General features: G+C 40.7%; 2 protein-coding genes across 2 annotated transcripts; one reads left to right on the top strand and one right to left on the bottom strand.

The window, feature by feature from the left end:
* Positions 1-10068: 10068 nt before the first annotated feature.
* Positions 10069-24439, bottom strand: arel1 (apoptosis resistant E3 ubiquitin protein ligase 1). Its single transcript, XM_015970213.3, has 22 exons — positions 24246-24439; positions 23293-23518; positions 22902-23070; positions 19194-19414; positions 16540-16611; positions 16198-16424; positions 15866-16103; positions 15620-15789; positions 15318-15498; positions 13466-13710; positions 13295-13372; positions 13077-13218; positions 12875-12996; positions 12691-12766; positions 12511-12620; positions 12253-12432; positions 11841-11966; positions 11437-11566; positions 11281-11339; positions 11116-11205; positions 10853-11028; positions 10069-10704 (listed from the first exon to the last, which is right to left on the bottom strand). Exons 2-22 carry the CDS (start codon positions 23438-23440, stop codon positions 10602-10604), a joined length of 3063 nt encoding a protein of 1020 aa, XP_015825699.3. The 5' UTR covers positions 23441-23518; positions 24246-24439; the 3' UTR covers positions 10069-10601.
* A 105-nt stretch (positions 24440-24544) lies between these two features.
* On the top strand, positions 24545-26985 carry fcf1 (FCF1 rRNA-processing protein). Its single transcript, XM_015970214.3, has 8 exons — positions 24545-24639; positions 25103-25167; positions 25316-25387; positions 25465-25613; positions 25728-25800; positions 25890-25977; positions 26483-26577; positions 26738-26985. The coding sequence occupies exons 1-8, from the start codon at positions 24637-24639 to the stop codon at positions 26784-26786; spliced, it is 594 nt and encodes a 197-aa protein (XP_015825700.1). The 5' UTR covers positions 24545-24636; the 3' UTR covers positions 26787-26985.
* The last annotated feature ends 454 nt before the right edge of the window (positions 26986-27439 follow it).

Genomic DNA, 27439 nt, shown 5'->3' with positions numbered 1-27439 from the left:
GCTTATAGTCCGGAAAATACGGTAATAGTTTGGTAATCGCTGGTTGCGATTGTTTGCATAGTCTCAACCATCTGTCCACCATTTAGCACAACGAATAAATCCATGTTTGCAGCAAGAAGTCCTATCTACTTAATAGATTACTGAGTCATCGCTTTAGATGATAGATAGTGTTGTATGGGGCACTTTTATGTTGGTGAACTGATCAAAAATGTGCTCAAAGTGTAGGTCTGAGGCCAAGCCGCATCTGGAGGACACCTGAGTGCAGTTAATCACAAACCTAAACAGAAAATAGCTCAGTCTCATTCGCTGCAAACAGCCAAAAACTTCTTTAGTTGCATAACTGCCTCCGATATGTCATGTTCGATCCGTGCACAAAAACAGAGAATGGAAGGTTTTCATTTCTGGTAATGAATACAGGGTGTGCACACGAGTTTCAATAGAAAACTGTTACATTATGTATTTACTTTCATGGAAGAGCTTCTTGATCATTGCAGTGTTTATTTTGACAGAAAAAATGTTGCTGCTGGATTTTATAATGACTGCAACAAGATCACATATTATTCCAGGGGGTGGAAAACATTTTAATCCACTGGCAATGTTGGATATCGGATGAACTTTGTTCCTGCGGAGTAGTTGGCTTGTAGTGAAACGGGCTTTGAAACAATGACAGCAGTTTGGAATGAACAATTCTTAAAGGTTTAAGCATTCCATCAAGTCTGAGAAAAAATGTTGACTATTGGCAGGGAAGGAGATGCATACTAATGGCCAATCTGATTCACTATAATAACAGTTCTGTGGAAAATAATTTGATGAAAATAAATCCTTGTGCGTGTTTTAGGGATCTCACTGCCTGGATGGAGTCACCGGTGGGTCTTTTTTATCCCTCAACTTCAGCTTTACCCAAATAAAACATTTAAATCCCAATCGTGTCTGTGTCTCTCTGCTCCGTCCGTCAGAACGGAGCAGGAGTGTGTTCTTCAGCTGATCTCACGCAGGCATTTTTACAGTAACAAGCTGTGTCTTTCTTGGAAGAACTTTCCATGTTTAAAATAAACCGCATTTTCCCCTTGCTTACAATGCATTTTTTTGTTTCAGCTTCACATGCATAGCAAAAAACAATGCAACAACTCTCTTAGGTTTTATTAATAATTTTATATAAGTAGCATTCATTTATTTAGATTTCTCTCCTTAAAAGTCCAGGTATAGCAGTTGCGATGACCCCTTTCACAGAGGTTGGTTTGTAAAGCTTCGCTCCAACTGGTCACTGTTGAAAGAAAAATACGCAAAGCTCACACTGGGACCAAAGCAAACACTTACTGCTATGTCCGTGGCCTCTCTCATGTCCTCACACGTTTCTGGCCTTTAATAAATGTCTCAAAGTGCCCTGAATGGTATCCTCATCGTTCCCCTGGGTGCTGACACCCTTTAACAGGAAGAGACTTCTGACATGACCCTCTACAGCATGACAAAGAGCAGAGAGACTCCTGCACGAGTTGCATCATGTTCTCTTCTGGCTGCTTTTTATTCAGAAAAAAAAGGCTGAAATAAAATTAAAGCAAACATTTCCCTTTTTCAAAGTGCTCAGGTGGCAACCAGCCACTATCTAAAATGAGAGCTCTGCATGTTTGGGAAGCAGCAGCTGATAGGATGCAGTCAATCATTCTGTCAGTCCAAACAGCCTCGCCCTGTTCCTCTCTTTTATACCAGGGTGGTCCCGACTGGGCCGAGTGTCTCTGTTGGGAATGACTTGGCACAGATCGCCACGGCAGACAGGAACACACTTCCCCTCAATCAGCAGTTTCCAGCAGGTGTGCCATACGTCTTTTCGCTTTCATCCACTTTTCCAGCTCAACAACTTCTGTCAGTTTTCACCGGATCACATTTATGCTCTTTAGAGAGCTGAGTTAAATCCAGAGGATCACAAACCCGGTTCTAAGTTACAGTACGTCTCGTTTTTTAGCCTCCTGTCAGTGATGCTACTGTCAAACTGCTCTCCTCTCAATAGATTCAGCTTCAGAGCACAGAGGTGAAGGTGATGTGTGTCTCTGGACTGTAAACACCCTGTTAGATGGCCTTTGCTGACATGCACACAAATAGGTTGCACATCTGCTGACCAGATGTGGCTACCAATGTTGTGTTTGCACGCCTGTGAAATCCATCCTGAGTAACGAGTGTGAACAAACGACTAAATGAATCCCCGTTTGTAATAGAAAAAAACATTATACTACTTTCCTCAGAGTTAGAAAAATAAATCTAGATCTAGAAAGAATGGACAGAGAAGAGTACCACCTTAGGGTGGTGTTGTGGATGGACAATTTTATGAAAGACAAACATAAATTCACATGAATGTTTTGTAAAAATTGGAAGTCTTTGACTACATCACAAGTAAGAATGCAGCGTCTGCACTGATCAATTACAGAAAAAAGCAACTCCGTCAAGCAAAACTGCTTGTAGATATGGTCTGTTTACAGCGTCAATGGACCATAAAATGTCCTGGAGCTCCTCCCTTGCATCATCAGAGGTTACGAAGAACACATCAGCAAGGATCTTCAGCTTTGCTTGAATGTAATCCTGGAATATGAAATATTTTCATACTTCTTACTATAATAAATTCAAGAGTAATGACACAAGCTAACTATAATCTTCTGAAAGAAGGTTTTGCAGCTTTGGTTCAGAGTTTTAATGCAAAGGGGTTGCGGAAAGATTTCAGAGTCAGACCAGTAGGACTATGAAGCCGTGTGCAGCTTCATTTTCTTTTTCTGGGAGTTAACTTAGTGGTTCCCAGAGTTGGTGGTCCAGACCTCTGTTTTGGGTCACGAAACACCAGATGAAGCATCTAAAATGATCTATAAAATTATTTTATAGCCTACAATTAATTAAATGTAAAAGATTATTATCAAATGCATATTTAACCTTAAGTGTTGCAAAGAGATAAAAAATAAAAACTGTCCAAGGGTTCAAAAATAACAATTGCAGGTCAAAAGCTTACAAATCCTGGAATATTTGTGTTAAAGAAATGCAAAGTTTTAACACAGTGGGGTCCAAACATTTCCAGCCAAATATTTACAGGTCTCAAAGATGGGATTTTTCACAATTTAAAAATTGTGCTGATAAATTGTATAGTTATTTATTTATGTGATATGTTTGATTCTCACAGGGTCAACAGCAAATGAAATATGCAAAATTTCATTGAAAAGTCAATTTTATTTTACTTTTGTTTCTGCAAAAGAGGATCTGTAAATCTTTGTAGGCTTGCATCAATAAAATAAAAACACTAGTTTTCTTGTCTTGATAATACATTTTAGTCCAACATCAGCAACAAGAAAAGGATCTGGGGACCAGAGGGCTGCAGACGGCCCACAGGCCACACTTTGGAGAACCTTGATTTACTAAAAGTCATTATTTTACTTTTTGTCATGCATCAAGTGAAATGTTTGACTGGTAACAAGATTATCAGGATACAGATTGGTTTATATTGTTAATGTCTCCTTCAGGCATGAAATTTGATGATTGGTTTAAACAAAGTTAAACCAATATCGAACAATCAAGTCACCAACAGCACATTCCCCATATCGGGTTTTATAATAATACATCAACTCATGCCCATTTTGAAAATAAAAAGATTAAATAACTAAATGTGTTTAATTATATAATTGCTATGGAATTTTGTGTGGTTGCAGCTTGGGTAACAGTAAACCAGAGTACATTTTTAGTGCTCTTTGACACTCGTATATCTTTTTTTATATAGAATTTTACTACAGTGATTAAGTTTTAAAAACTTTATGATTAACTTTGTAAATTTACCATTATGAGCTACAACCATTTTTGCCCTTCATTTTGATTAAAATTTTACTTAGTGCACTGATATCTCCCATACGCAGTATAGGGTTTTATTAATTTTATTCATTTCGCACCACTTTTTCCAGTACACGTAGTGTATTGCACCCATTTCTTCGCTTAAAGGCTATTCGCATAATTGCTACACATAGTACATGCAGGTACTCACAGGGCCATATTTCTTTTTGTTTATTAATTTGCATTTGATGCCATTTTGTTGTGTCTACAATGAAGTGCCCTGTGCTGTGCTCTCTCTCCTCTGCTGAGTTTCGTCAATGATCCTCGATTCCTGGGGGTGGACCTATGATTCGTCATTGGATTAAACTCCTCCTGATTGGTGTTACGGCTCGTAGGACCTGGACGTACGTGGATTCCGGCATGGTTGCTGGGATACCTCGCTCGCTGGGACCTGACCTACCTGTTGCTCTTTCCTGCACTGGATCACGATAAGTGCAATTACAAAGATCAATATACAATTTTGGAAGTATTCCCTACCCGTGGGTATATAAAGTTTTGCTCCTGCTTCAAATTGTTACTTCCACGGGGATATCTTGATAATCTGCTGACTTGTGTGTTTCCCGAGGGAGTATGCAAGACTGTTCTTCGGAGTGGGGTTCGTGCCTCACCACTTTTGGCCTCTTCCTGGGGAACTGCACCTTCCCCTATCGTCGGAGTCCCTTTAGGACTCTGGTTTGTTCAACGCCAGGTGGTCTCTGTATGGACCACCGTACCATTGAAAAGGGGGGATATGTAACGGAATGAAATGACTGTTTTCTGCCTAAAAGTAATTTTCCCCCTCTCCTCAGCAAGAACTAATCTGCATGAGATATTGCTCAAGGTCATGCATTTGCTTCTAAAACTTTTCCTTTCCAGCCCAAGAGAAGAATGAAGACAAAGGACTCTTTCTTTTTAATAAATCAAAGAACTCTATTTTTAATAAAGCTAATGTTAACCAATCTGTGAAATGACAATGTTATGATTAGTAAGTTTCAATGAGTAATATGACTTTATTCTAGCTGCACTAGACATTCTGATGACACGTAATGTAAACGCATGACACATTGCTTTTACTCATCCAATCGGAACCTTCCTTTCTGAAGCGTGGCATAGTCTCTGTGGTGTTTATAAATCTGCCAACTTTGATTCGACCATAAATCAAAACATCCAGATTAATAAAACCAGTCCCACGCCATCTTAAGTCAGTTCACCGCATTCTAAGAGAAGTATCAGACCAGCCACCTGGACTTCCTTTTCAAGCAAAGAACCAACAAGCTGGATAAAATCTGTTGCCTTTTACCAACCAAGCAACGGTTCCTTTCAGAATAAAAGCTGAACTCACTGACCCTCTGGGTCCATCTGACGCTGTCAACCAACTGTCGTTTTTTACCTGGAGACAATCCAAAGACTAGTCTGTCGTACTGCTGACGCTGTTTCATCGGCTCCGGTATCGAAAGGGGGTTCAGAGGACCTGGCATTCTGGATCTGTATGGAGGTCTCATGCAGGGGACACACCGGCCGCCGAAGCGCCGGGAGACAAAGCGCTCACGAAATTTGACCGCTGCTCGCTGCTCCTCAGTTCAGACCAGATGCTTGTTTCTCCGCTCCGGTCGAGGCGAGGCCTCGTAGTTTTTCTTTTAACCACTTGGTGTCCTCCATTTCCTCTCCGCCTTTTCTCTGCTCTTTTCCTCGACACCCCCCTCCCCCTTGCTGTTTGTGTGTGTGTGTGTGTGTGTGTGTGTGTGTGTGTGTGTGTGTGTGTGTGTGTGTGTGTGTGTGTGTGTGTGTGTGTGTGTGTGTGTGTGTGTGTGTGTACCTATGGTGTGAACCAGATGTTAATAGCTGGCCTACGACTTTCTGCCTTTCTGTCCTGTTTGCTCCGGTTGAAAGACACCCAAAGCCACACCCCCTTCACGTGGTCGCACACACACACACACACACAGTGTGTGTGTGTGTGTGCGTGTGTTTGTGTGATTTTTATGCAGTGTCTGTTTAAGAAAACACATTTGACTATCGCGGAATTGTATTTTGAAATGCTTTATTTTGTTAAATTTACCGGCCTGCCTCTTATGTCTAGGTTTGACTTCCTGCCAGAATTGACGCGGTTCACCCGCGGCTCCAGAAAAAAATAGAGCAGACGCCGAAACGATCACTGCACGGCGCGGGCTGGGGCGTGGGCTGGAGCGCCGGCACGCGGCACTTCGGCAGCCCATATGGTCTATAGAATAGGATAACAAGGGCGCCGAAAGAAGGCGGTCCCAATTTCGCGGCGCTTCGGCGGACGGTGTGTCCCCGGCCTCATCCTGAAGGGTATGTGTAGAGCGACAAATGGTGTCTTATGTGTTTATGAAACTCCGATCATAGCTTAAGAGCAAAACATCATTCAGACTTGCTTCTCCGGATTCGAGAGTTCTAATGACAAACATAACTCACACATACACCATTCATCTCACGTCGCATTCACACCAAGATCCATCCTTTCACTTAGAGTTTAGAGTTAGTCTTGTTTAAAATTGTTTAGAAATAATTCTTCTTAAATGTTTTAAAGGTGACTCTCTCATCTATTGTCAGTTAATACGAAGTGTTACATTATCCCTGCAATAAAAAGTTACAATCTTCTGGTTAAAAATACTCAAAGATCCATAAGATTGATTTCATATTTACTATGGAATCTTAAGTCTCATGGTTCGTTAAATAAATGTAAATTAACCCTTTACAAATGTAACAGCAATCCATCAATCTACTTGTTTTTTTATTAACCCATTATCACAAATATGAGTCTAGTTGTGGTTTTAGGGGGGGGGGAAAAGTCAGTGATCAACTTTAACTATGAATATCTGAGTCTTTATTTACAGGCTGTGGTCTGAGTGAACAAACTTTAGTGCCAATCCAGGCTAGATGTAACTGTAGCTGCTGATAAAATATGTTTGAAAGTATCAGAATAAATCTGGAGTTGGAGGTTAACAAGTAGTAGTCAGTAATGGACCTCTGGGCACCATGAACATCTGCACCAAATAGAATTTCAATCAATCTAACATCTCTCAAACCATTTTAGTGGAATAATAGTGAGTGGATAAATGACATGCGACAAGTTAAGTCAGAAGTAATCATCTCTGGGACGCCTCGGGACAAAGCATTCTGGCAGCCCGTTCAGTTGCTGAGATATTTTATTCTGGATAAAACCGGGGGACTGACAGACTTGACCACATCTATGGTGCTAGCATCAAAACATTTCTCCTTTCTTTTTCATTGCTGCACTTCAGACATCAGGATGAATCCCACTTCACAGGCAGTCCATCAATTTTGTAGTGAAACAGCACTGACAGTAGGGTGGAGCGGCTTTGGGCCATTTGTCAAAACTCTTGGACAATCCATATTAAAGGCCTCGTCCTTACAGAGGAAATATAAGGACTCAGATGTTTCCCAACACACTGAAAATAATGCAGCTGCACATCCCAGCAGTAAAACCAGCCCAATGAATCAATGTCCCTGCTCCAACATCTTATATATTGCAGGACAGTCATCAGCTGGGGGATACTTAATCTCCACATGAGCAGTTTTTTCTAGGCTTAAGGCTTCTGCTTGTCTCTGACCTCAGCTGGACAGCAGCTAAAGAGTTTTATATCATTTTTAAATAAAAACATGCGTCAACGGTTCCGTTTCAGATGAGGAGCTGTCTAAATGAGATCTTTAAATGAGTGCTCGTCGACAAGCTGTCCAAAACGAGTTTGCAGCATCCCCGTTTGGGTGTTGAAAGCTGGTTCTCAGCACTAAAATTACAGAGACTCAATACAAACAACAGAAATTCCGTGAAGTATCGAGAGACTGGAGGACAGAAAATGTCTTTAATCAGGAGTGGTAACCTCTCTGTACATTCCTGTGCTGTGCCTCGCTGCCAGACCATTGTCATCACTGTGATGTACACTTCTCACAGCTGCTTTCTCTATAAACACAGATTACAGAACCACACTACGACCAGTCCTAACGGGAGCCAGTAGAAACCCTGATGGAGCTAACAGTCACTCTAGTGGTCAACCAAGCTCCTCCTAGAGGTGGACTTTGCACGTGCGCACATGTAGAGACTTGATGTTTTCCTGGGTTTGAACCCAAAGTGGAAAACATTTTCAATGTAACATGAAGTCACTGTGCTGTTACAGCGAAGTCTAAACCCAAATCCAGGCCTGAAGCCGGAGCAAAACTGTCCTGTCCTTCACCGACTGATTAGGACCGGCCTCTAAATTGGCCCAATCATCACAGATGATGAATAACTTCAGCCAATCCAGTTGGCAGTTAATCAGCAGCATCCAATTAGGTAATGAGGACCCAGGTTCTTGGAATGGGAAGCAGACAAACCCCACGGCTGTTTAGCAGGAAGCTGGAAGAGTGGTCATGTTCCAAAGTCGTATCGGGGAGGTTGCATTTGTTTTGTCTTCCCTGAGAAGGATAACGGTCTCCAGGGATCCTTTGATCAGAGGAATTGATGCACATCTCTGAGTGTCTGACTCAAAAAATAGGAAATGAGGTACAACACACCACCTATAAAACTGAATGGACCAAGAACTGGCAACCCAAGATCTAAGCTAGTCATGTCTGGAGCGGTTTATGAAACAGCACGATAAAAGATTTATCACAGAAATGCTCTTGCATCATGAGATGATTGTTGCAGTGTGTTCTCTCACAGATGGATGATGAGAATAACTTTTGGATTTGTCCCTTTTTAGCACACATTCTTCAGGGGGAAACTTGAGAGAGGCCATGCAAATTAACAGGTGCATGCAGGATTAAATAGCTTGATTTTTGCCTTTAAGAGCTTCAAGATGGTTTTCTGGAGGGTCTTGATGGTGTCCAGACCGCACCAGGAGACACACCAGGATCATGTCCATGTAAGGTGGAGGGAGGACCTTAATGCTTAAGACAGGACAATGTCAGACTAACTCTGGCAATAAAACTGGAACTAATCATGAGAATTTCATGAAATGTTTTTGTTTATTCTAGTTGAGTCAGAGTTAAAATAAAAACTAAATCGATGGTCATCATAAGTCAGGAAAAAAAAAACCTCATTTATTGATTCTGAGCATTTTCAGTTTTGGTGAGCTCTGGTCCCATAAAGAACCAGCGCCCCCTTAAGTCTAAACTCAGCCGGTGAATAAACTGAATTTAGATGCAAAAGCTTGAATTTCAATTAAAAAACACCATAAATGGATGCTTTAAACCTTTTGCACACTGAAAGACTTAAATGTTTCTTTTTATTCCAATAAATGCAGGACCAGCAGTCCAGAGAATCATCACATTCATCAGCAGAGGCTTGCCATTAAAAAAGGAAAAAATAAGTCATTAGCAAATATTTAACATCTACAAAGAAAGTCCCACTCAGGCAAATCCATTCAAACTTAAAATGGAAGCAAGAATGTAAAATAAAACCACAAATATGGGTTTTAACACTCATGGTTTAATGCCTAATATTAATGCCTTTATATTTAATAAATCTTATAAAAATTCTGTTCAACTTTTGTCATCAGAAATAAAAAACTGTTCTTGCTGCATTGGGTTAATATTGGCAGCTTATATTATTTTAGCATAACTAAAGATCATGTAAACTTTTAAACAGCTAATAAATTTCAATTATGAACAGAAAAAAACATACGTTAGCTCAAGATACTCACAACTTTTAAATCATAAAAAATTAAATAATTTTACAATAATATAATAAAAAAAAACTGCATATATTCTCAAACATGCAACACTTTTGCTCAGCTTATTCAGGACAAAGGAGAACACGGCTCAAGGAGGCGACTATGAACAAACCGGTTATGAAAACACAGACAGGTGTGTCCGAGGATGCATAGGTGGCAAAGGAGATCCTGAGGTTAAACCCACAAAAGGCTGTGACTGACTAAGTGAACAGCTTCATGAAGAAATGTTACAGGTTCGTCCAAGAATCAGTTCTCACCCACAACCACGCCTACGCGTACAGACGGAGCCATAAAATCATTTCCTATCGTTTCTCTCTTCTAAACACGCGTCTAGAAACAATCAGAAACTAAGGGCTTGAATAAGGCAGGTCATAAAACATAAGGACACTAAACACAAATTATCATTAGGTTAAAAACAACAATGATAGAAATTACTTGGCCTCTTTTAAAACCGTCTTCACTTCAAAAATCATACAGAAAGAACCTAGCAGATGTGCAACAATAACAAAATCCCTTCTTGAACTTCACATCAAAAAACTAACAAGAAAATCTGCACTTACACATCAGCATGTACATGTATCCAGTTGAAAGTGATATCATATATTTACACATCAGTCCCTGATGGATTAAGGCCAAAGTGGTGCAGATGACCACCACATGGAGGCTGCTGTTGCACTTATAGACTTCCTGGTTGCAAAATGGAAAAGAAGCAGGTATTTAGCAAAACTCAAAGGCCTTTGTTCCCACCTCATTTGTCTTTCCAACGTATAAAGCTGAGGAGACTTTGCATTCAGAAGTAAAACGATCTCCACTGCTGCCTTTTTGTCCTTTTTTTTTTGTTATTTCTTACTTTTTCTTAACAAATGGGGAAACATTTATTTACAAACTGTAGTTAATATGATTCAGTCTCCACAGTCTTCTGGGACTTCCTGTATAGCTCTCTCTCCTCCAAAAGAAGAATAGTTTAAGTGAGAGCCAAGAAGTTTGATGGTGATGAATGTAGGAAACCAAAGCAGTGGAGCTGTGCTGGTCTTCGTGTGTACCGGTGGAACCACAGTGCCAGTGACCGAGCAGTCAGAGCATACCAAAACCCTCGCTGCCCTCACTGATGGCCAACTTTAGCATCTTGTGCAGCTCCTCATAGGAGTCGTATGAAGGGAGGCACAGCTGGTTAAAACTACACAGAAAGTGAGAAAGAACCAGCTAGTTTTATTTAAACTTCCTTTTCAACATCTAAATGTTCACCCAACATGATTGAAGGCCACTGAGGATGTTACAATATAAAGATTCAAACATGTTCTTTAAAAGAATAAAAAACTACCTACCAGGTGTGTGCAGTGGGCAAAGTGCTGTGTGTGGGGGCGGCAATGATTTGAAAGGAGGGGCAGAGAGTGTTGAATCCTCCAGGAGGAAGCTGAGAGGAGCCGGTAGTGAACTGCAAAAGTCGTGCCAGCTCTTCCTGGGTGAAACTGGACACCACTGCCCAGAACCACTTCATTACCTGTGGTTTAAAAAAAAATTGGCTAAACATTTAATCAATGCCCAGATGATGGTAAAGATAACATAAGAGAGCATTTGCCTCACATACCTTCTCTCTGAAGTGCCAGGATCCTCCAACAATCACAGCATGGGCCTTGAAGTCCTGCACGTTGATGTCTCCGGTGCCACACATCAACAACTGATGAAAACATGCGTGATTAACCAATGACCATTCGAAAAACTGCTGGGACTTTATTACAAACAACACACATACCTCCAACTCATTCTCATCAAATATGGCCAGCAGGTTTTCTGGAACCAGTTCATTCAAACCTGCAACAGATTAAGAAATCACATCAATGGCATGCAAACAACAGGAGAGCTCAAATGAAAGCAAAACAGCGGGCTGCATCTGCGTTTGGGTTCTTACCTTTCAGGAAGTGTTCCACCTCATCCCTCACCTGGCTGGCCAGCCGATACTGAGCCAGCAGGTTGAGATAATGGATCTTATTTTCATTGGTGACAGCGATCTGAGCTCCCCCTGAAATCAACTCCACCACCTGCAGGAGTGCGTGGCAGAGACATCAGCCCCGTGTTTAAATGAGAGTTTTGATCCATCAACATATTTATCTAGATTCTGTTTCAACGTGAGGAATAAACGGCTAGTTTATAAACAAATTAACAGATGGCAAACTACACACCCACCATCATATAAACCTATCGATCAGTCATTTAACACAACAAGAATCTTTAAGTTTGATTCACTGACACCATCTACGATGAAACAACTTGACACATTAAAGAGGGGCGTTCTTTTCTAAACTGTCGCCTCACCTTCTCCAGCTGTCCTGACTTGTTGTACTTCTCCTCAGCAAAAACCAGGTCCATTTCGCTGACGTCATTGTTTAGGATGAAGCATACTTTAGTTTTGAAGAACTCCTGGTCATCCGTCTCAAAGTACTTTGTGTGGACAATAAAACAAAAATGCTGTTCAACGAATTCTTCAAAATAAACACGGCATTTCGTCTTCTTGAGAAAATGGATAAAACGAAAACGGGGTCGCTTTTACTGAATTCTCAGCAAGTCGGATAAACAGCAACACATGCTGGCAAGCTTTCCATAAATAACCCCCAGAACCAGATTATGTTTCCGGTCTTTTTGAGGTAGGTTTAAAAGAAGAGAGACGAGCTGACAGATGAGGATAAACAATGAAAATAGGACATCTTCTCTTTTAATAGAGCCCTACCTTGTAGTTCATCCTGAGACCGATGATCTGAGCCAAGAAGGAACGTGTAAAGCGAGCTCGGACCAGCTGCTTGTAGGTTCCACCCAGAGCAGACTCGTACAAACATTTACCCACGATGCGACCTGCAAACTCTAACATCTTCAAGCGTAAGTGCGGTGGCCTGTCGGGGTTCGGGTGCACCTGGAAAACAATGGATGCTCCCTTAAGTTTTTGGAACTAAATATAGGCTGAAAGTGAAAGCAGTCTGAAACCACTTACCAGGCCTTGGTTGTTGTCACTGAAGCGAGTAAATAACTGGTTGGATGTGTCAAAAAGAGTCTTACAGATCAGCTCAAACCACTCCCTGCGAGGCCCTCCCCAATCAAGTGCTGCAAAAAGATGTCAAAGGTCAAAAACTTTAAATATGATTCATAATTTTACTTACTAACCCTTCTTTACCTTCTTCATCCTGGAACACGACCTCAAAGTTCTTACTCCAGTCCGACACGGAGAAGTTCCTCGTAGCTTTCAGAGACTAAAATGAGAGTTAACATCACAGGGCTCATAACTAATTACCTACCTATTGTTTTGGGAAAAGTGTGGTTAATTTTGTTTGAAACTGCTACAAAGAAGCAGCACTTACAGAATCTAGAATGGCATGTCGAGAGATCTTTAGGCAGGTTTTGGTGCGAGGTTTCTTTGAGTGGATGTGCCTGAGTTCCCGTTGAAAGAAGTTGACTTTATCTTGAAAAGTTTCAGAGCCACCTAGGATCAAAAAAATTCAAATTAAAACAAATCTCATCATTAAACCTTAAAGCTAATTATTTCATCAGAGAAAACCAAACCGATGTTTTTGTGCAGGAAGCGAATGAAGGTGGCCGCCATGATGTTCCTATCTCTGCAGCTGAGCTCCACGGGAGGTTGTATCCCATCATCCACCACAAGAGTTAAATACTTGTGAACTGGATCTGGACCGTAATAGGTGAACTGAAAAGAGAGTTTATAGAGAGCTGGTGAGTCAAAACAATAATTTCACCCAGACCGTCACAACGGTTCTACTTACCTTTGTTCCTGGACACACTCGAAAGGTAAAAAGGCGCCATGGGATAATTTTCAGGTAGAACTCCTTAACAGATAGTTGCTGTTTGGCAGAAAAATCTAATCAGTGCCGTAATCTTGCAACACATCCTGAAAACGATTAAAAACAGCTACAAAAATAAGTTTCTTTACTTACCTTTGGCGATATGTAGCAGTAGACCTTTTTTGGTTTCTTCACCTTCTCTAGTTGTCCCTCCACAGGAGAGTCGTGCTCCTCATCCTCCTCCCCCATGGACGGCCTCCTCTGAGGACTCAGCAGAGAGGAGGCGGGTAACTGCCATGATGAGCTGCTGTAGTTCCCATTGCTGTAGAGGTATGCTTCGAAGTAGATGCTGATGCCTGGCGTGGAAACATTCTTCTCCACACTGGATTTTTCATTCTCTGCAGCATGACAAATGTGACGTTAGGCTCTGAAGACACGTGGGAACTGCATCTACAGCAGGCGTGGGGAGCCCTGGTCCTCGAGGGCCGGTATCCTGCATGTCTTTGCTCCAACACTTCTGATTCAGTGGTTGGTTCACCTGTTCTGCAGCTCATCAAGCTCTTCAGAAGCTTGTTAATCAGGTTTAACCCTCTGGGGTATAAGGTGTAATTTGCCGTTTTTGACTAATTTAGTTTTCCTTTGTATTTCCAAAATAAAAACCATAACCACTGCCTTATGTGGTATCAATCTTTTCAGCACAACCTGGACTTTATGAATTTATACTTATTTATTATATTTGGACATAAAGGGGTTGTATATTAGACCTTAAATCACTCAAAAACATAAAATCTGAATTGGAAAAAAGTTTTTTATTTTACTGTGAAACCAACAAACATTTATGACCAATGTTTTTTATAATTTAGAATGGTAATCTAGACTGTACATTTATAAAAAATATGACTAAATATAGCAAATAACAAATTAAAAATAAATTATTAGCCCTCTGGGATCCAGAGTGTAAATCACAGTTTGACTCATTTTGGTTTTTCTTTTGTATTTTCTAATAAAAACAATAAATATTGCCTTATGGGGTATCATTATTTTCAGGACAACCTGGACTATCAGAATTTATACTTATTTTATTAATTTGGCAATAATGTACATGCATTTTGGAGTGGGGAGTGGCTCTGTCTCACGCCGAGATCTGACAGTTGCGGGGCGCCACCCACTCCTCTTGTTGGATCTCCGAGGAGCTGCATTTCTACCTTCATCCTCTACCTCATCATGACCCAACTCTTCTATGAGGAAGGATGGATTTGCCACATCCTCATCAACGTCCTCGCTATTTGCCTCGGACTCCGGCTGCGAGTCTCCATCCACTTCCTCTGCTTCCAGTTCAAAAAACAGCCGTAATATCTGAACTGCCTGGTGGACATTTATCCTTCTCATCATCCTTTATTAAAGCCTAATAAAAGCTTACTAAACTGCAGAGACAATATATCTGTCCGGATCGCTCCAAAATATGAAGTTTACCGTCAATATATGTCTAATTGTTTGTTGTTACTTCGTTCGCGCCACTCCTTTCCCCGCGAAGCGGCTCCTTTTTGCGCACATCTCGTAACTCGTTCGGCCTTCCTCTCTCTCTCAGCTACATAATGATACTTTTTATCAATTGAATATGTGAGACTTCCACCAACAGCAAAAGGATCTCGTGTTTTTGTGGGGTTTTTTATGTCCACAAGCACATTCCCGCTCACGGATTACTAAACTGCTGTTTTGACGTTATCAGATTGTCTAAAAATAGGTCGTTTTTTAGTTTAGTATAACTCCGCTTTTACATTGCCTATTAACAAAAAACTGGGGTGTAGTTTATTATCTCCTTTTTAAAGCTGAATTGAAACCGAAACTCAGGGAGGCGGAGTCTTGCTGCTACAGCGTCCCAAATCAGAACTGTTCAAAAGACGCGTATACGCGTCCACGGACCCCAGAGGGTTAAACTAAAATATGCTGGATAGCGGCCATTGATGGACCAGGGTTCCCCACCCCTGATCTACAGGCTGCTCACCACTGAGAACAATGATGTCGAATTCCCCGTTGCTGAGCGGCTGATCCTTGTAGGAGATGCGGGCCCTGAAACAGCCCGTCTTCCTCAGGGTCAATCTCAGCAGGACCTGGCACTGCTGCTTATTGAGCAAGACTGACTTACTGCAGAAATCTTCCACACCGTCATCATCCACCGTGCCTAGCTGGAAACCAGAAGAACTAGTGTGAATGCCAGCTCGGTTTGGCAAACTGTAAAACTGACAAGAAAAATTTATTTACTCAAATAAAAAGTTCATGAATGAAAAGTGGGACTTTTCTGCTTACAGGGTGGACATGGACACTGTAGTTTGCTTCATCTGTGAGAGAGGTGGAGTTACTGGTGGGGTTTCCGTACTCGTCCCTGGGTTCAATTTGCAATGTGTGCTGATGGCCGTTTGTCAGCACCAGAGTGGAGAAATGGTAGGCTATCGTTGTTTTAGATGGAACAACTGTCCCTGAAAAAGCAGAACAGATGTTTAAGATTTTTTTTTTGTTTGAATATCAGATCAGCGGCTGAAAGAAATGACACACCTGGTTGGAATATTTTGTAATAAGGACTGTAGGCCACATTGAGGCCACCCAGCTTTACAGCAACTTCATATCGTCCAGCTTTGCGAACTGTAAAGGCCACTTTGACAACGTTGGACTCTGGTTTTTGCAGAACCTCCAGTGTGACGGGGATGTCCAGGGCCAGTTCACTGTGGGTGATGTTGACTCTCAAACCTACAGGCCGACGGGCTGGGAAAGGCTGACCGTTCTTGTAGAACAGCTAGTACAAAAAACGGAAAACAAGAATGTAGGATATTTTCACATTCTATGAATGTATTTTAACATATTTCAAAACATTTGAAATTCATTATCACCTGCACTCTAAAGGTCATTGTTTGCCCCACTTCTTGTGGTTCTTTCCAGTCCCACGACACCTTGCAGGAACGTGGGTCCAGGTAGTTGCCCCGCACATAATCATAGATGCTGCGATCACCTCTCCGACCTGGATCGTCATTCTGCAAGAAGCTAACAATCCTAGCTGCAAGCTCACAGAGGAACTTGATGGTAAAGAAAAATGCTATGATGGAAACAGTAATTCCACCTGCCACAAAAAAAGGAAAGAACAAAAAAGAGGAAGTTACTAAGAACTTCTAAATCATGCATTCATTCTAAATCATACGTTTTAAGACCCACCCAACCGCTAATCCTGGACTCACCAATCACGTAAAACATGAGGTCCCTTATCAAAAAGCACAGTGCCACAGTACAGCCAAATAGGAGTGCTCCCGCTGAAAAGAACATTGAGAAAATGCAGAACGAAACATTAAGATGATCAACAATGCACACCGTCTGTCCTAAAACCACCAACTCAGTTTCGATTATTGTATTTTGTTTCTTGTGCTTTGGCATGTTCAAAGACACTCCTAAGCACAGCCAAAGAATGCTGGGTAACAAGTTGAACAAATGAACACTAGGAATGCTAACAACAGTTAGCTGTTCTTACCATAAATTTATTGAATGGGTGAAAATATGTCTTACTTCAATAGTTACTCGTTTCAGTAAGAGCAGTTAAACCTACCCCCAATCCAAACCTGGTGCATCTGCGGCGCATTACAGCAGCAGTGCGGTTTACTGGAGAGCACCGCAGCAAATCATCTCACACCAGGAGCAGCTCAGCTGCAGTCCGTCTAGGACTGTCAGCATCACAAAATGACGGGAGAATAGACGTATACTTTAAAATAACTTTCCTTTCACATGATGCATTTTTTTACTCTCCATCCACTAAATGCCTCAGGGTTTCCTCTAGGATTTTTTGAAACTGCGGTGGTGGGCTGTCGGTCGGGATGGGTGCAGAGACGTACGGAGACGGTCGTTCTGAAACGTGAGACTATACGTTTTTTTGGTGAACATTCCTGCAGGAGTGTGTAAAACAGCTTATTGTTTAATTAAAATGAAATTAAATATAAACAATATATATTTACCTTAAAATAAATCATAATGCTCGATTCCCACCTTGACTGTTGTGGTACAGCCATGGGAGGAAGTGATTTCAGCCCATTTTGGGTCCCAGCTAGATTCTCTGTTTACTTTTTTCTTCCCTCTCACTGCTTCCCTGCTGCGGTCTCCCTCGTCATGCTCACTTATTTATACGTCATCAGGTCAGGGTTAAAAGGACTCGCATCATCGGTCTATAAGCAGTAAAGAGTTACAGCTACATGTCACAAATGTCTCCCAGGAACTTTTAGTTATAATTAATGTCAAATTATTTAAATTCCATCTAGGGTCATTCATAATATTACCAGTTATTGTATTTTGCCAAGCAAAAGTAATCCATCATGTTAAGCTAACTTCATGATGTCACTGAATCTAAAAAAAATGAAATTTTCAGAAATTCACCGCGTAACCAACTAATGTAGGAGAGGGACGTGTGAGTGATTCACCACGGTAGAAAGCCCAGTTTACTATGAGTGAGAGTAATGATAATGATAATAATAATGTATTGAACTTATATAGTGCTTTTCTAGACACTCAAAGACGCTTCCCACACACTCTCACATTCACACACTGCTAGTGATGGTAAGCTACTTGTAGCCACAGCCGCCCTGGGGAGGTCTGACAGAGGTGAGGCTGCCATTTGGCGCCGTCGGCCCCCTCTGACCACAGAGCATCTGTAGCGAGCATCTGTGGCTGATGAGTGAAAACAAAAAACAACAAACATTCGGGACTGAAGCTCCGTCAAAACCGGCTGCTTTTCTAAATAAAATCATGTCATTTTGGCGGCTCACGGTTCTGGGAGAGAGAACCGGGCCTGCCCATCCCATCCGCCACAGGTGAAGCTCACGGTTCCGCCCACCTCACAGCCAGAGCGGCTTGGGTTACAGATGGGATTCTGTGTGTGAAATAACGCCAGTTAAATGATTACCTCAGTGTTGTTTGTGTGCATGTTGTCCAGTAGCTAATACCATAATTAATATAATCTGTTTTCGTTTCATAAACCTGACTGCTTGGTGCCCCTCTGGCCACTTTGTGCCCTGCACACTGTGCACGATGTGCATTTAGGGAGCCTTCGCACACGGGGAAAACCCGGCAGTACTGGTTTTTCAAAGTAAAATACATTTTAAAGTTTCATTATATTTTTGTTCATTTTAAACTGATTATGGTTAGTATACATGTGCAAATATAGAATATATATGTCTTGTATTTACATTGTTGTTTATCCCAAATATAAATTCTTAAGGTACGTCGTTTTAACGTTTTTTTTTTCTTCTGAAGGTGTGGCGGCTCTTATTTTGCCGTGGCAGTGAAAGTACATATAGCGGAAACCCTGTGCCTTCTACTTTTTAGTGTCGTCCTTGTAAAACGGACGTGTGTTGTGCTAAATAATGTTGTGGTTCTCCTCTAACTGGATGAAAATGTTGTTCATGCTGAAAAACTTGCTCTCCTCAGGAAGCAAATAAGCCACCCAGTCACCGATAAGGACGTAATGTTAACACAGTTAAGAAATTCGTAAATCTGCAATAGTCTCTTTTTGACATTTACCATATGCTTACTGTGTGCGACTTCCTGTCTAGTTCTAGGTTAACTGCAGACCTCGACTCATCCCTCAAGTGTATTGTGTCAAAAATAGAACCAAATCCCATCTTTAGCGGCGCAACGCAGCAAGACGCTTCTGGGATGTGCCTTAAACGTTCCGTGCCACGTTGAGTCGGATCTGACCCAAACCACAGACTATAATGGCTTCTATCTGACACAGAGACAAGCCGCTGCCGTAACGTACTGCTGATGCTCCTGGTTTGAATTGGAGGAAATTTTGTGCTTACCCCTTGATAATCAACGGCAATGGAAAGTGACCAAAGATACAGAGACTCACCAAGTGACCACTTTTCATTCAGACGCCTCTCAGCAAGGCTGTGCACCAGCCGGATCTCGTAGTCCTGGTCTCGACTCCCCCTGGAGTTCTGGAGGATCTTTATGCCTGTAGAAAGTTTTATGTAATCTTCGTAGAAATATCCCCAAGCAGCTAACGAGAGCTGCAGCTGACCGTCAAACTGGGCCAGATCATCCAGATTCATGCAACCTAAGTTCTTCAGCCTGAAGAGGAGGAAAAAGAAAAGTTTGTCGGAATGAATAACCTACTAGAGACTCCACAACTGCAGATAAAATAGACTGTTAATTGTGCAAATCTACTTCTGTAACTGAAAAACAAGATATCTCACTCACACACACACACACACACACACACACACACACACACACACACACACACACACACACACACACACACACACACACACACACACACACACACACACACCACTGAGAATTTTTTAGTCTTTGTTTGCATGCAGTTTTTAGCTAAATTAAGACTATCTGTGATTTTTTTGGTTTAGTATTTAACATGAATTCATGTTAAGTACTTTTTACTCCTTATGATGAATCCTTTATTATTTTAATGCTTGTTAATTTTACACTGCTGTGTTCAGCGCTTTGAGCTGCCTTGGCTGGCAGCAGGAAGGCGCTCTATAAATACATGAATGAACGAACAAATGAATGAATGAATGAATGAATGAATGAATGAATGAATGAATGAGAAATTGTGCATGATGCGTAACATGATGAACCTGTGTTATTTACTAAATGTATGAGTCATGTCAGTAACTTGTCCAATCCTAGACTGATGAAAGCATTAATCAAACAAGCAGAGGTGGAAACAGCAGGAAAAAAGCCGTGCAAACAAAAATAAACATGAAAATCAGTAAAAGTGTCTGCATTTTAACTTCTATATAGTTTTAAAAACACATAGCTCTTTGTACTGTACACTATAAAATAAAGCACAGTCTTAGAACAAAACTACTAAATATTACAGTCCCTTTTAATAGCCTGGCCTGCCAGACTGCTCCTCTAATTCTGCACAGAGAAAGGGTCTAGGAACTCTTCTATTCAAATAACCCCCCCCCCTGGGAATTCTAACCGAGCCAATCAGCGCTGAGCAGCGTACGTCACACACCATAATGCCAAGTTTCTCATAAACATGGCGACTGAAGCGGAGTTCACTGCAGCTCTTTCCTCTGTTCTAAATGACTTGGACATGTCTTTTAAACCACAACAAGTAGAAGCGCTAAAAGTAGGGCTGCACAATATATCGAAAAATTATCGTCATCGCGATACTAGGACGTGCGATAGGCCCATCGCAAAGCACGTCAAAAACGGCAATAAATGTTTGGTTCTAACATTTCCATCCGTGTCATACATCAACTTTTTGAAAACCAGCTCTGATTTTTACGCGGAAGTATTATTTGACCAATCAAATGTAGCCCTTCTGATATGCGGCCAATCAGATGGGTCCATTCACGTAATACGCCCGCCCCCTACGTAGACAGGATGGGTGGAACGCAACACCCGAACTGAGTTAGCGGCGCCGTTCCCTTGTTCGTCATGCTGGCTCAGATTAACGAACGCACTTTGTGCTGAGGTCTCTGGAATCAGCGCTGCTTTCAAACGTGAGTCCGCTCGGTGTCGTTAATCGGCTGATAATAACCGGGCTGACTCCGATACGTGCCGGTGAACCAAACCACCTTCATGTCGCTAGTGTTCCACCGGGTGGTGATGTTAGCCCCAGGCTCCGGTTAGCTTCCAGCTAAAAGGCTACAGCACTCTCCTCCCAGTCCCACCCTGCTAAAGAGGGCCTGGAAAAGGTCCCCCACACATCAAAGTGATTTTTCATTTATGAGCTTTTATAACCTTGTTAATCAGGATAGTTGATTTGCTGCTGCACATAAACCGTCAGTCAGAAGCTCTACAAGCTGGTTATCTTAGAGGAGCTAGCTCAATTTGTTAGCTTGTTATCAGAATCATAGTTGCATTTTCATCATCTGAGCTGCTTTTTAAGATCTAGGTAAACTTGTTCAATTTGGGGTTAAAAAACAAACGTTTTCACATATTTTCCATGTAGTTTTTTTGCCAGTTCCTCTTCTGAAAGGTAGACAATTGTTTTTCTCTTTCCCTCAGAAAATCTTAATATTCTCTTAGTTTGGCCCAGCACAGTTCACTTCCCAATAGCAGCAACAGCCTTATATCATAACCACATATGTGGAGAAAATGTTCAGTAGCAATGAGAGAATTTGCTGTTGCATTTAAGTGATGTTAACTATTATTCAACATTTAAAGTAATTTTCTGATTTTTTTATTTATTCAAAAACCCTGGTAAGGGATGTTTTTCTGAATTTGGAGCATCAGAAAAAGTTTTTTGGTGGAGGTGATGTTTTAAAGTCACTGAGAAACTGCATGCATGCAGTTTGTTGTTTTGCTGCTAATACAGTAGCAGGTGCAGCTGCATATTTTTTTCAATAAAAATGTTATGTTGTAATGGAATTCATGCATTAGTTTTTGTTTGCTTTGAACCCAGAGCAGACGTCACACGCCAGACGACATCAACACTGCATACATTTGCAATTTGCTGGGTTCCTTATATAGGAAACATTATTTCTGATTGGCTTAATGAACTGACCTGAATTGGAATGTTTATTATGTGAAGTGCCTTGAGACGACTCGTGTCGTGATTTGGCGCTATATAAATAAACTTGAATTGAATTGAATATTTGTTCATTTATCGTGAGTAATATCGATATCGCAATATTAAGCACTGTTATCGAATATCGCAGGTTTTCCTAATATCGTGCAGCCCTAGCTAAAAGCCTTTCTTCAAAAACAATATTTAAAAAAGATGTTTGCACCGTTGCCAGACTATTTTTGACTACAGCGTCGCGCAGTTCAGTCGACATTTTCGTCTTTTTTCTGATTGGTTATTTTTGAGCTGGCTTGTCCCGCCCCTCATGTGCCTCTCTGCCTGTGAGTTACCAGACTCTTTCTCTGTGCAGAATTAAACAGAGGACAAGTCTGGCAGGCCAGGCTACCTTTTTAAGGCTTATGTTAAGTCTGCAGCTTTAATTTCCCATTTATCTGACACTTGTCCAGAGATGAGCACGACAAAGGTAAACAAAAAATAAAAGTTTTGCAAAGGTAAAAAAAAATTTGGGGGGGTATTACTCCTCAATAAAAATAAGAATAGTAGCTTTAATCTTTTGTTTTAATTTCTTTAAAAGTTGTTTTACATTTTAAATGGTAATTTTGCATAAAAACAATCTAAAACCAACTTTAAATGCATTATTTGTATCTAAGCCAATATTGACCTTAAGAAACATGTGTTTGTTTCACAAAGGAAGGTAATTGTTTACCCAAATTATTAAAAAAAATAGATGTTTCTTTGGTTCTGACAGAAAGTACTCAGCACACACAAACATCTGCATTGCTGCAAGGTCTAAAACTCACTTGGTCTCTAAAGAATTCTATTTTTACTGCAGTGACCCTCAGAAACACTGCAGCCCACACAGCTCAGTGTCAGCAAACTCAGCTAACCACTGTTCAGAGACTGCCCTCAAGTGGACACTTAAACATTCATCATGCTGGGATGCATAACATTAGACCTATAATGATTTTATTTTTAACAAGCAACTAAATCCTAAAACAACAAGATGTTCTCAAATCTATGTCACATTAATGAAAACACGTCATTGCTTACGTGTAGTAATAGTGCTCCAGGTTCTGGGAACAAAGCCACTCCTGGAAGGCAAAGTCTCGTAGAAGCTGGATGTGAGCCTCTGCAATTTCCCTCCAGAGCTGTTGTTCCTTCACTTCCTCCTCCAGACGACTCAGTGCACTCAGACTCAGTTCTTCCAGTGTCTGTACATCTACATGACGCGTTAAACACCAAAATATCTACATGACAAACTGAACAGCTAAACACGATACGCATTTTTTAAATATTCCAAGCTTCTCAGTTTACAATCACAATAATTGCAAGAAATTAAAAGGAAAACAGAAATGCCCGAGGGTTAAAGTAAAAACTCTTTGCATCACTTTCCACATGCATTGATCTGAGAATACCTTTTATAAAACCATAACCCACTGACCTTCAAATAGGTGCTCGTATTGTGAGAGGCTATGTCCTTGGAGCCATTCTTCAATCTCACTTTCCTTTCTTTTCTTCCAGCGTACTTCCCAGAAGAAGATCCACAACACTGAGCAGAGGAGGAGGGTCAGGAAGAAGCGGCGGTCCATCAGACCATCTTTCAATCTTCACTCAAGATCCCTCCGTGGTCACATGAGAACTGCCACACACTGGGCCGGTCAGATATCCTGGAAAGTGGGGAAAATATTCAATAACAACTCGAGTTGTTTTTGATTCGTTTTTATTACATTCCGTTATGGTAGGATTGGTCAAACTGGAATTATTACATTGATGCAGTTGACATTTTACCAAGAAATCAAGTGAAACGAAGTGTAGAGAGGACATGAAACATCAGTAGAAAAATACAGGATCATATCATTAACATTTTATACGAGAACAGACAAGAAATATGACTGAATATTTTACTGTAATCCTATCCAACAGCAGCAGCCCCTTCGGTGATAATGATGGAGCAGCTTCGGCTTGCTAACTCAGGTTTCAAACCGGTGACAGACGTTTGCTCCCTCTACAGACAACCAGACAAACCTAACATCGTAACAAATCGCAGTTATATGGTTCGTCCCTGCTTCAGTGATAGTAAAACACGTTAAAAAAATCACTCAGAGCGGGGAAATTTTTTTTCAATTATCACTGGTTTGCTGATGCTTGTTTGTGGTGCGCAGCCGACAGGTACCAGTGAACTGACAAAACTGCTATTTTAAAGATAGCGTTATGCTAACAGCTAGTCAATGTAGCCGACAATGTCAGCGTCATTTAGAAAGCTCGACACCAACCTATGGTTAGTGTTAAGGCGTATATTTCACATTGAACACTCTCCAATACTATCAATACACAAAGTATCATTATACAGAGGCGAAACTGTTATGAACAAATGCTAAAAAATATTGTGTCTACCTTCGGATCTCAGGCAATAGCATCGCAGCCGGATTAGGTGTTGTGCCGAAAGAAGTACCCAGCCGCAAAAGGACCCCTTCAAGACAGTTTAAACATGAGAGATATAGTTTTAATTGCATCCTGCTTTCCTTAAAAAACAGCCCTCAGTAAATCATAGTGAAATAAGATTATTTCGTTTCAAGAGCACAAAAAACTAATAGTCATTTGCCATGTTTCGTGAAATCATGTCGCCCGTGACGGATGTGCGTAGCGCGGAAGAGGTCTTATTTTAGGCACAACACCTAAACGCGCAGCTAAGCGTCGATTTTTGTTGACGTCATATTGCCGACACACGAGGACAGGAACGTATTTTTATTCAGCTGGTTGAACCTAGAGAGTAGAATATCGAATAATGGTACGTAATTTTGGATTTTCTTACAGACACAACTACAAGCTGTCTGTTTGTGTTCATTAAAAACGTTATCTGTTTGTTAGTTTCCACCGTTTCAAAGTAGGAGTTAGGTTAGCACAATTAGCTTAGCATACACAAACCAATCCAATCCAATTTTATTTATAAAGCGCATTCAACAATGCATTACAACCAAACAAGGCGCTGTACACTAAAAATGTTAGTTAATTGAAATTGTTGAAATGAAGATGAAATACAAATATACCACTCTGGTCTCTGCATCATAAATGCTTATTTGTGTTATCGATTATGTACAGTACAATATTGTTTTTTACGCTAGTTCGTTTTATATGGTCTGTACATTTTTAACCAAAGAACTGATTGCATTTAGCAAGAGTGTAGCTAATGGCTGTGGTCTTTGATCTTTTTTACTTAGTTTCCTTTATGTTATGCCGTTTTTCACATTTAGGGCAAGCAAAAGACAAAGAAGTTTGCTGCAATGAAAAGAATGATCAGTCTTAAAGATTCAAGAATGTAAGTTCTTATTGTTATCCTTTGTTCCAGGTCAACCTTATTGTTTTCATTTTAGTTTTCTCAAAACCCCAGACCAGTTTGTTTATCCACTTGACAACAAACATCATTAATGATAACTGCACACCTTAATGTCTATCTTGTGTTGCAGAAAAGAGAAAGATCGAGCTAAAGCAAAGGAGAAAAAGAAGAACGATCCATCTGCACTTAAGGAACGAGAAGTGTAAGTTTACTTCTTCATAGCATTAACATTATCGAGCTGTGGCTCTGTTATTAACCTCTTTTTCATTCCCTCTGCAGCACCAAGCATCCGTCATGCATGTTCTTCCAGTATAACACCCAGCTAGGCCCACCATACCACATTCTTGTTGACACCAATTTCATAAACTTTTCCATCAAGGCCAAACTGGACATTGTTCAGTCCATGATGGACTGCCTCTATGCCAAATGTAAGTATTTGGATTCAAAGGTTCACTCTAGTCACTCATTCTAGCAATTATAAACATTATCATCTAATAACAACAAAGGAAATTATATCCTTTTTCCATGTGGGATCTGAATAGGTATCCCATATATCACAGACTGTGTGATGGCTGAGATTGAGAAGCTAGGAATGAAATATAGAGTTGCACTCAGGTAAAGATTTGAAGGTGAAATTTGTTCTTGGATCATTTAGTAATTATTTCTTCCCAAAGTTAAGTTGTTTTATTTTTATTTTCCACCAGGATTGCCAAAGATCCACGGTTTGAGCGCCTGCCATGCACACACAAGGGAACATATGCTGATGACTGTTTAGTCCAAAGGGTAACACAGGTAATGCACTTAGATTGTTGTCACAGTGAAATTTGATGTTCAGTGGAATGGTAACGGGGAAAGTTGTAACAAAAGTAAAAGAAACATAACATACAGGAATGCTTATTACAGACACGAATAAACAAAATTGGAATTAATTGCAGTTTTGCTCATTACAGCATTAGTGGACATCCTTTTCAAAGGATGCCATTAATAATACATTAGCTGGACAGTTAACCTCGACACCAGACTAGTAGGTGCTCCAGGCTTGGTGCCGAGGTTCTCGTTTGAGATCTACGTTTCCGTGACAGCTCATCCATTCAGAAGAATGCTGGATAAAATCAGCTTTGATGGATGTCATCCAAGATAAAAATTGTTGCTTGCTTAAGCCTTTTTGTTTTCTAAACCATTTTATACATACTGAAAGAAATATACAAAAGATAACATGCACACTCCTGATATTTTGTCACATGATACAGTCCAATGTCTTAAGAAGAGAACATTTACGTATGACCTGTTTCTGCAGCACAAGTGTTACATCCTAGCTACTGTGGACAGAGATCTAAAGAGAAGGGTCAGAAAGATACCCGGTGTTCCTATCATGTACATCTCCAACCACAGGTAATGTTTTTTTCAGGCTTTGGAAATAATTGGTGGGCTTTTGCTAAATTTTCAACACTGAATCATAAAATGAAATTTTTTATTAATAAGCTCTGTACCATATATCTATAAATTAAAATTGTAATAATTACTATCTAATCTATTGTTCATCTAAATGCAGGTACAACATTGAACGGATGCCTGATGACTACGGTGCACCAAGGTTTTGAGGTTTCTACACCTGAGCTTGCACCTGTCAGTAGATTGAATATTCATATTCATTATTTCTTGTTTATTTTAACAAATATTTGAGGGGTTTGAACTTAATTTTTTTTAAGATATAGGTGGGTTTGATATTTCAATCTTGCACATTTATTCAAATATGTTGTCGTTTGCACTTTTGAATAAATAAATACATTTTTGAAATTACTTTGGTTTTTGACATTCAATATTCCCTCCATAAAGAAAGCTGAATTGTTTTAAAAAATACAGGTAAGTCGATAAAAGCTGACTTTGTAGCTCTACTGTATCGCCACTCTTTTTGCTTCAAAATTAAAGAATTTTATTTCAGCTTCATTGACAACAGGAGGAGGGCTGCGCAGTGGTTAGCTCTGTTGCCTTGCAGCAAGGAGTTTGCATGCATTCCCTGTGCATGCGTGGGTTCTATTCCTCCCACAGTCTAAAAACATGACTCAGTTTCATTGGTCTCTCTAAATTGTCCTTGGGCGTGTGTGTGTGTGCTTGGTAATTTGTCCTGTGTGTTTCTGTGATGGACTCTCTACCTGTCCAGGGTGTACCCCGCCTGCATGCCTGGAGACTGCTGGAGATAGCGCCGCCACCCCCAGCCATCAAATGTGTAGATGCAACGTTTCGCCAACAGAGG

The sequence above is a fragment of the Nothobranchius furzeri genome, chromosome 18 (assembly GCF_043380555.1).
Source record: "Nothobranchius furzeri strain GRZ-AD chromosome 18, NfurGRZ-RIMD1, whole genome shotgun sequence".
Classification (NCBI taxonomy): domain Eukaryota; kingdom Metazoa; phylum Chordata; class Actinopteri; order Cyprinodontiformes; family Nothobranchiidae; genus Nothobranchius; species Nothobranchius furzeri.
Note: the sequence above shows the minus strand (reverse complement) of the source record. Positions and strands in the feature narration are given on the sequence as shown.

Coding starts and splice junctions, on each gene's coding strand:
- fcf1 (XM_015970214.3), top strand. Junction 25,388..25,464: donor GCACTTAAGGAACGAGAAGT/GTAAGTTTACTT, acceptor TTCCCTCTGCAG/CACCAAGCATCCGTCATGCA. Junction 26,578..26,737: donor ATGTACATCTCCAACCACAG/GTAATGTTTTTT, acceptor ATCTAAATGCAG/GTACAACATTGAACGGATGC.
- arel1 (XM_015970213.3), bottom strand. CDS start 23,440: ATGGACCGCCGCTTCTTCCTGACCCTCCTCCTCTGCTCAGTGTTGTGG. Junction 16,104..16,197: donor CAATGACCTTTAGAGTGCAG/GTGATAATGAAT, acceptor TTTTTGTACTAG/CTGTTCTACAAGAACGGTCA. Junction 12,621..12,690: donor CGTGTTCCAGGATGAAGAAG/GTAAAGAAGGGT, acceptor ATCTTTTTGCAG/CACTTGATTGGGGAGGGCCT.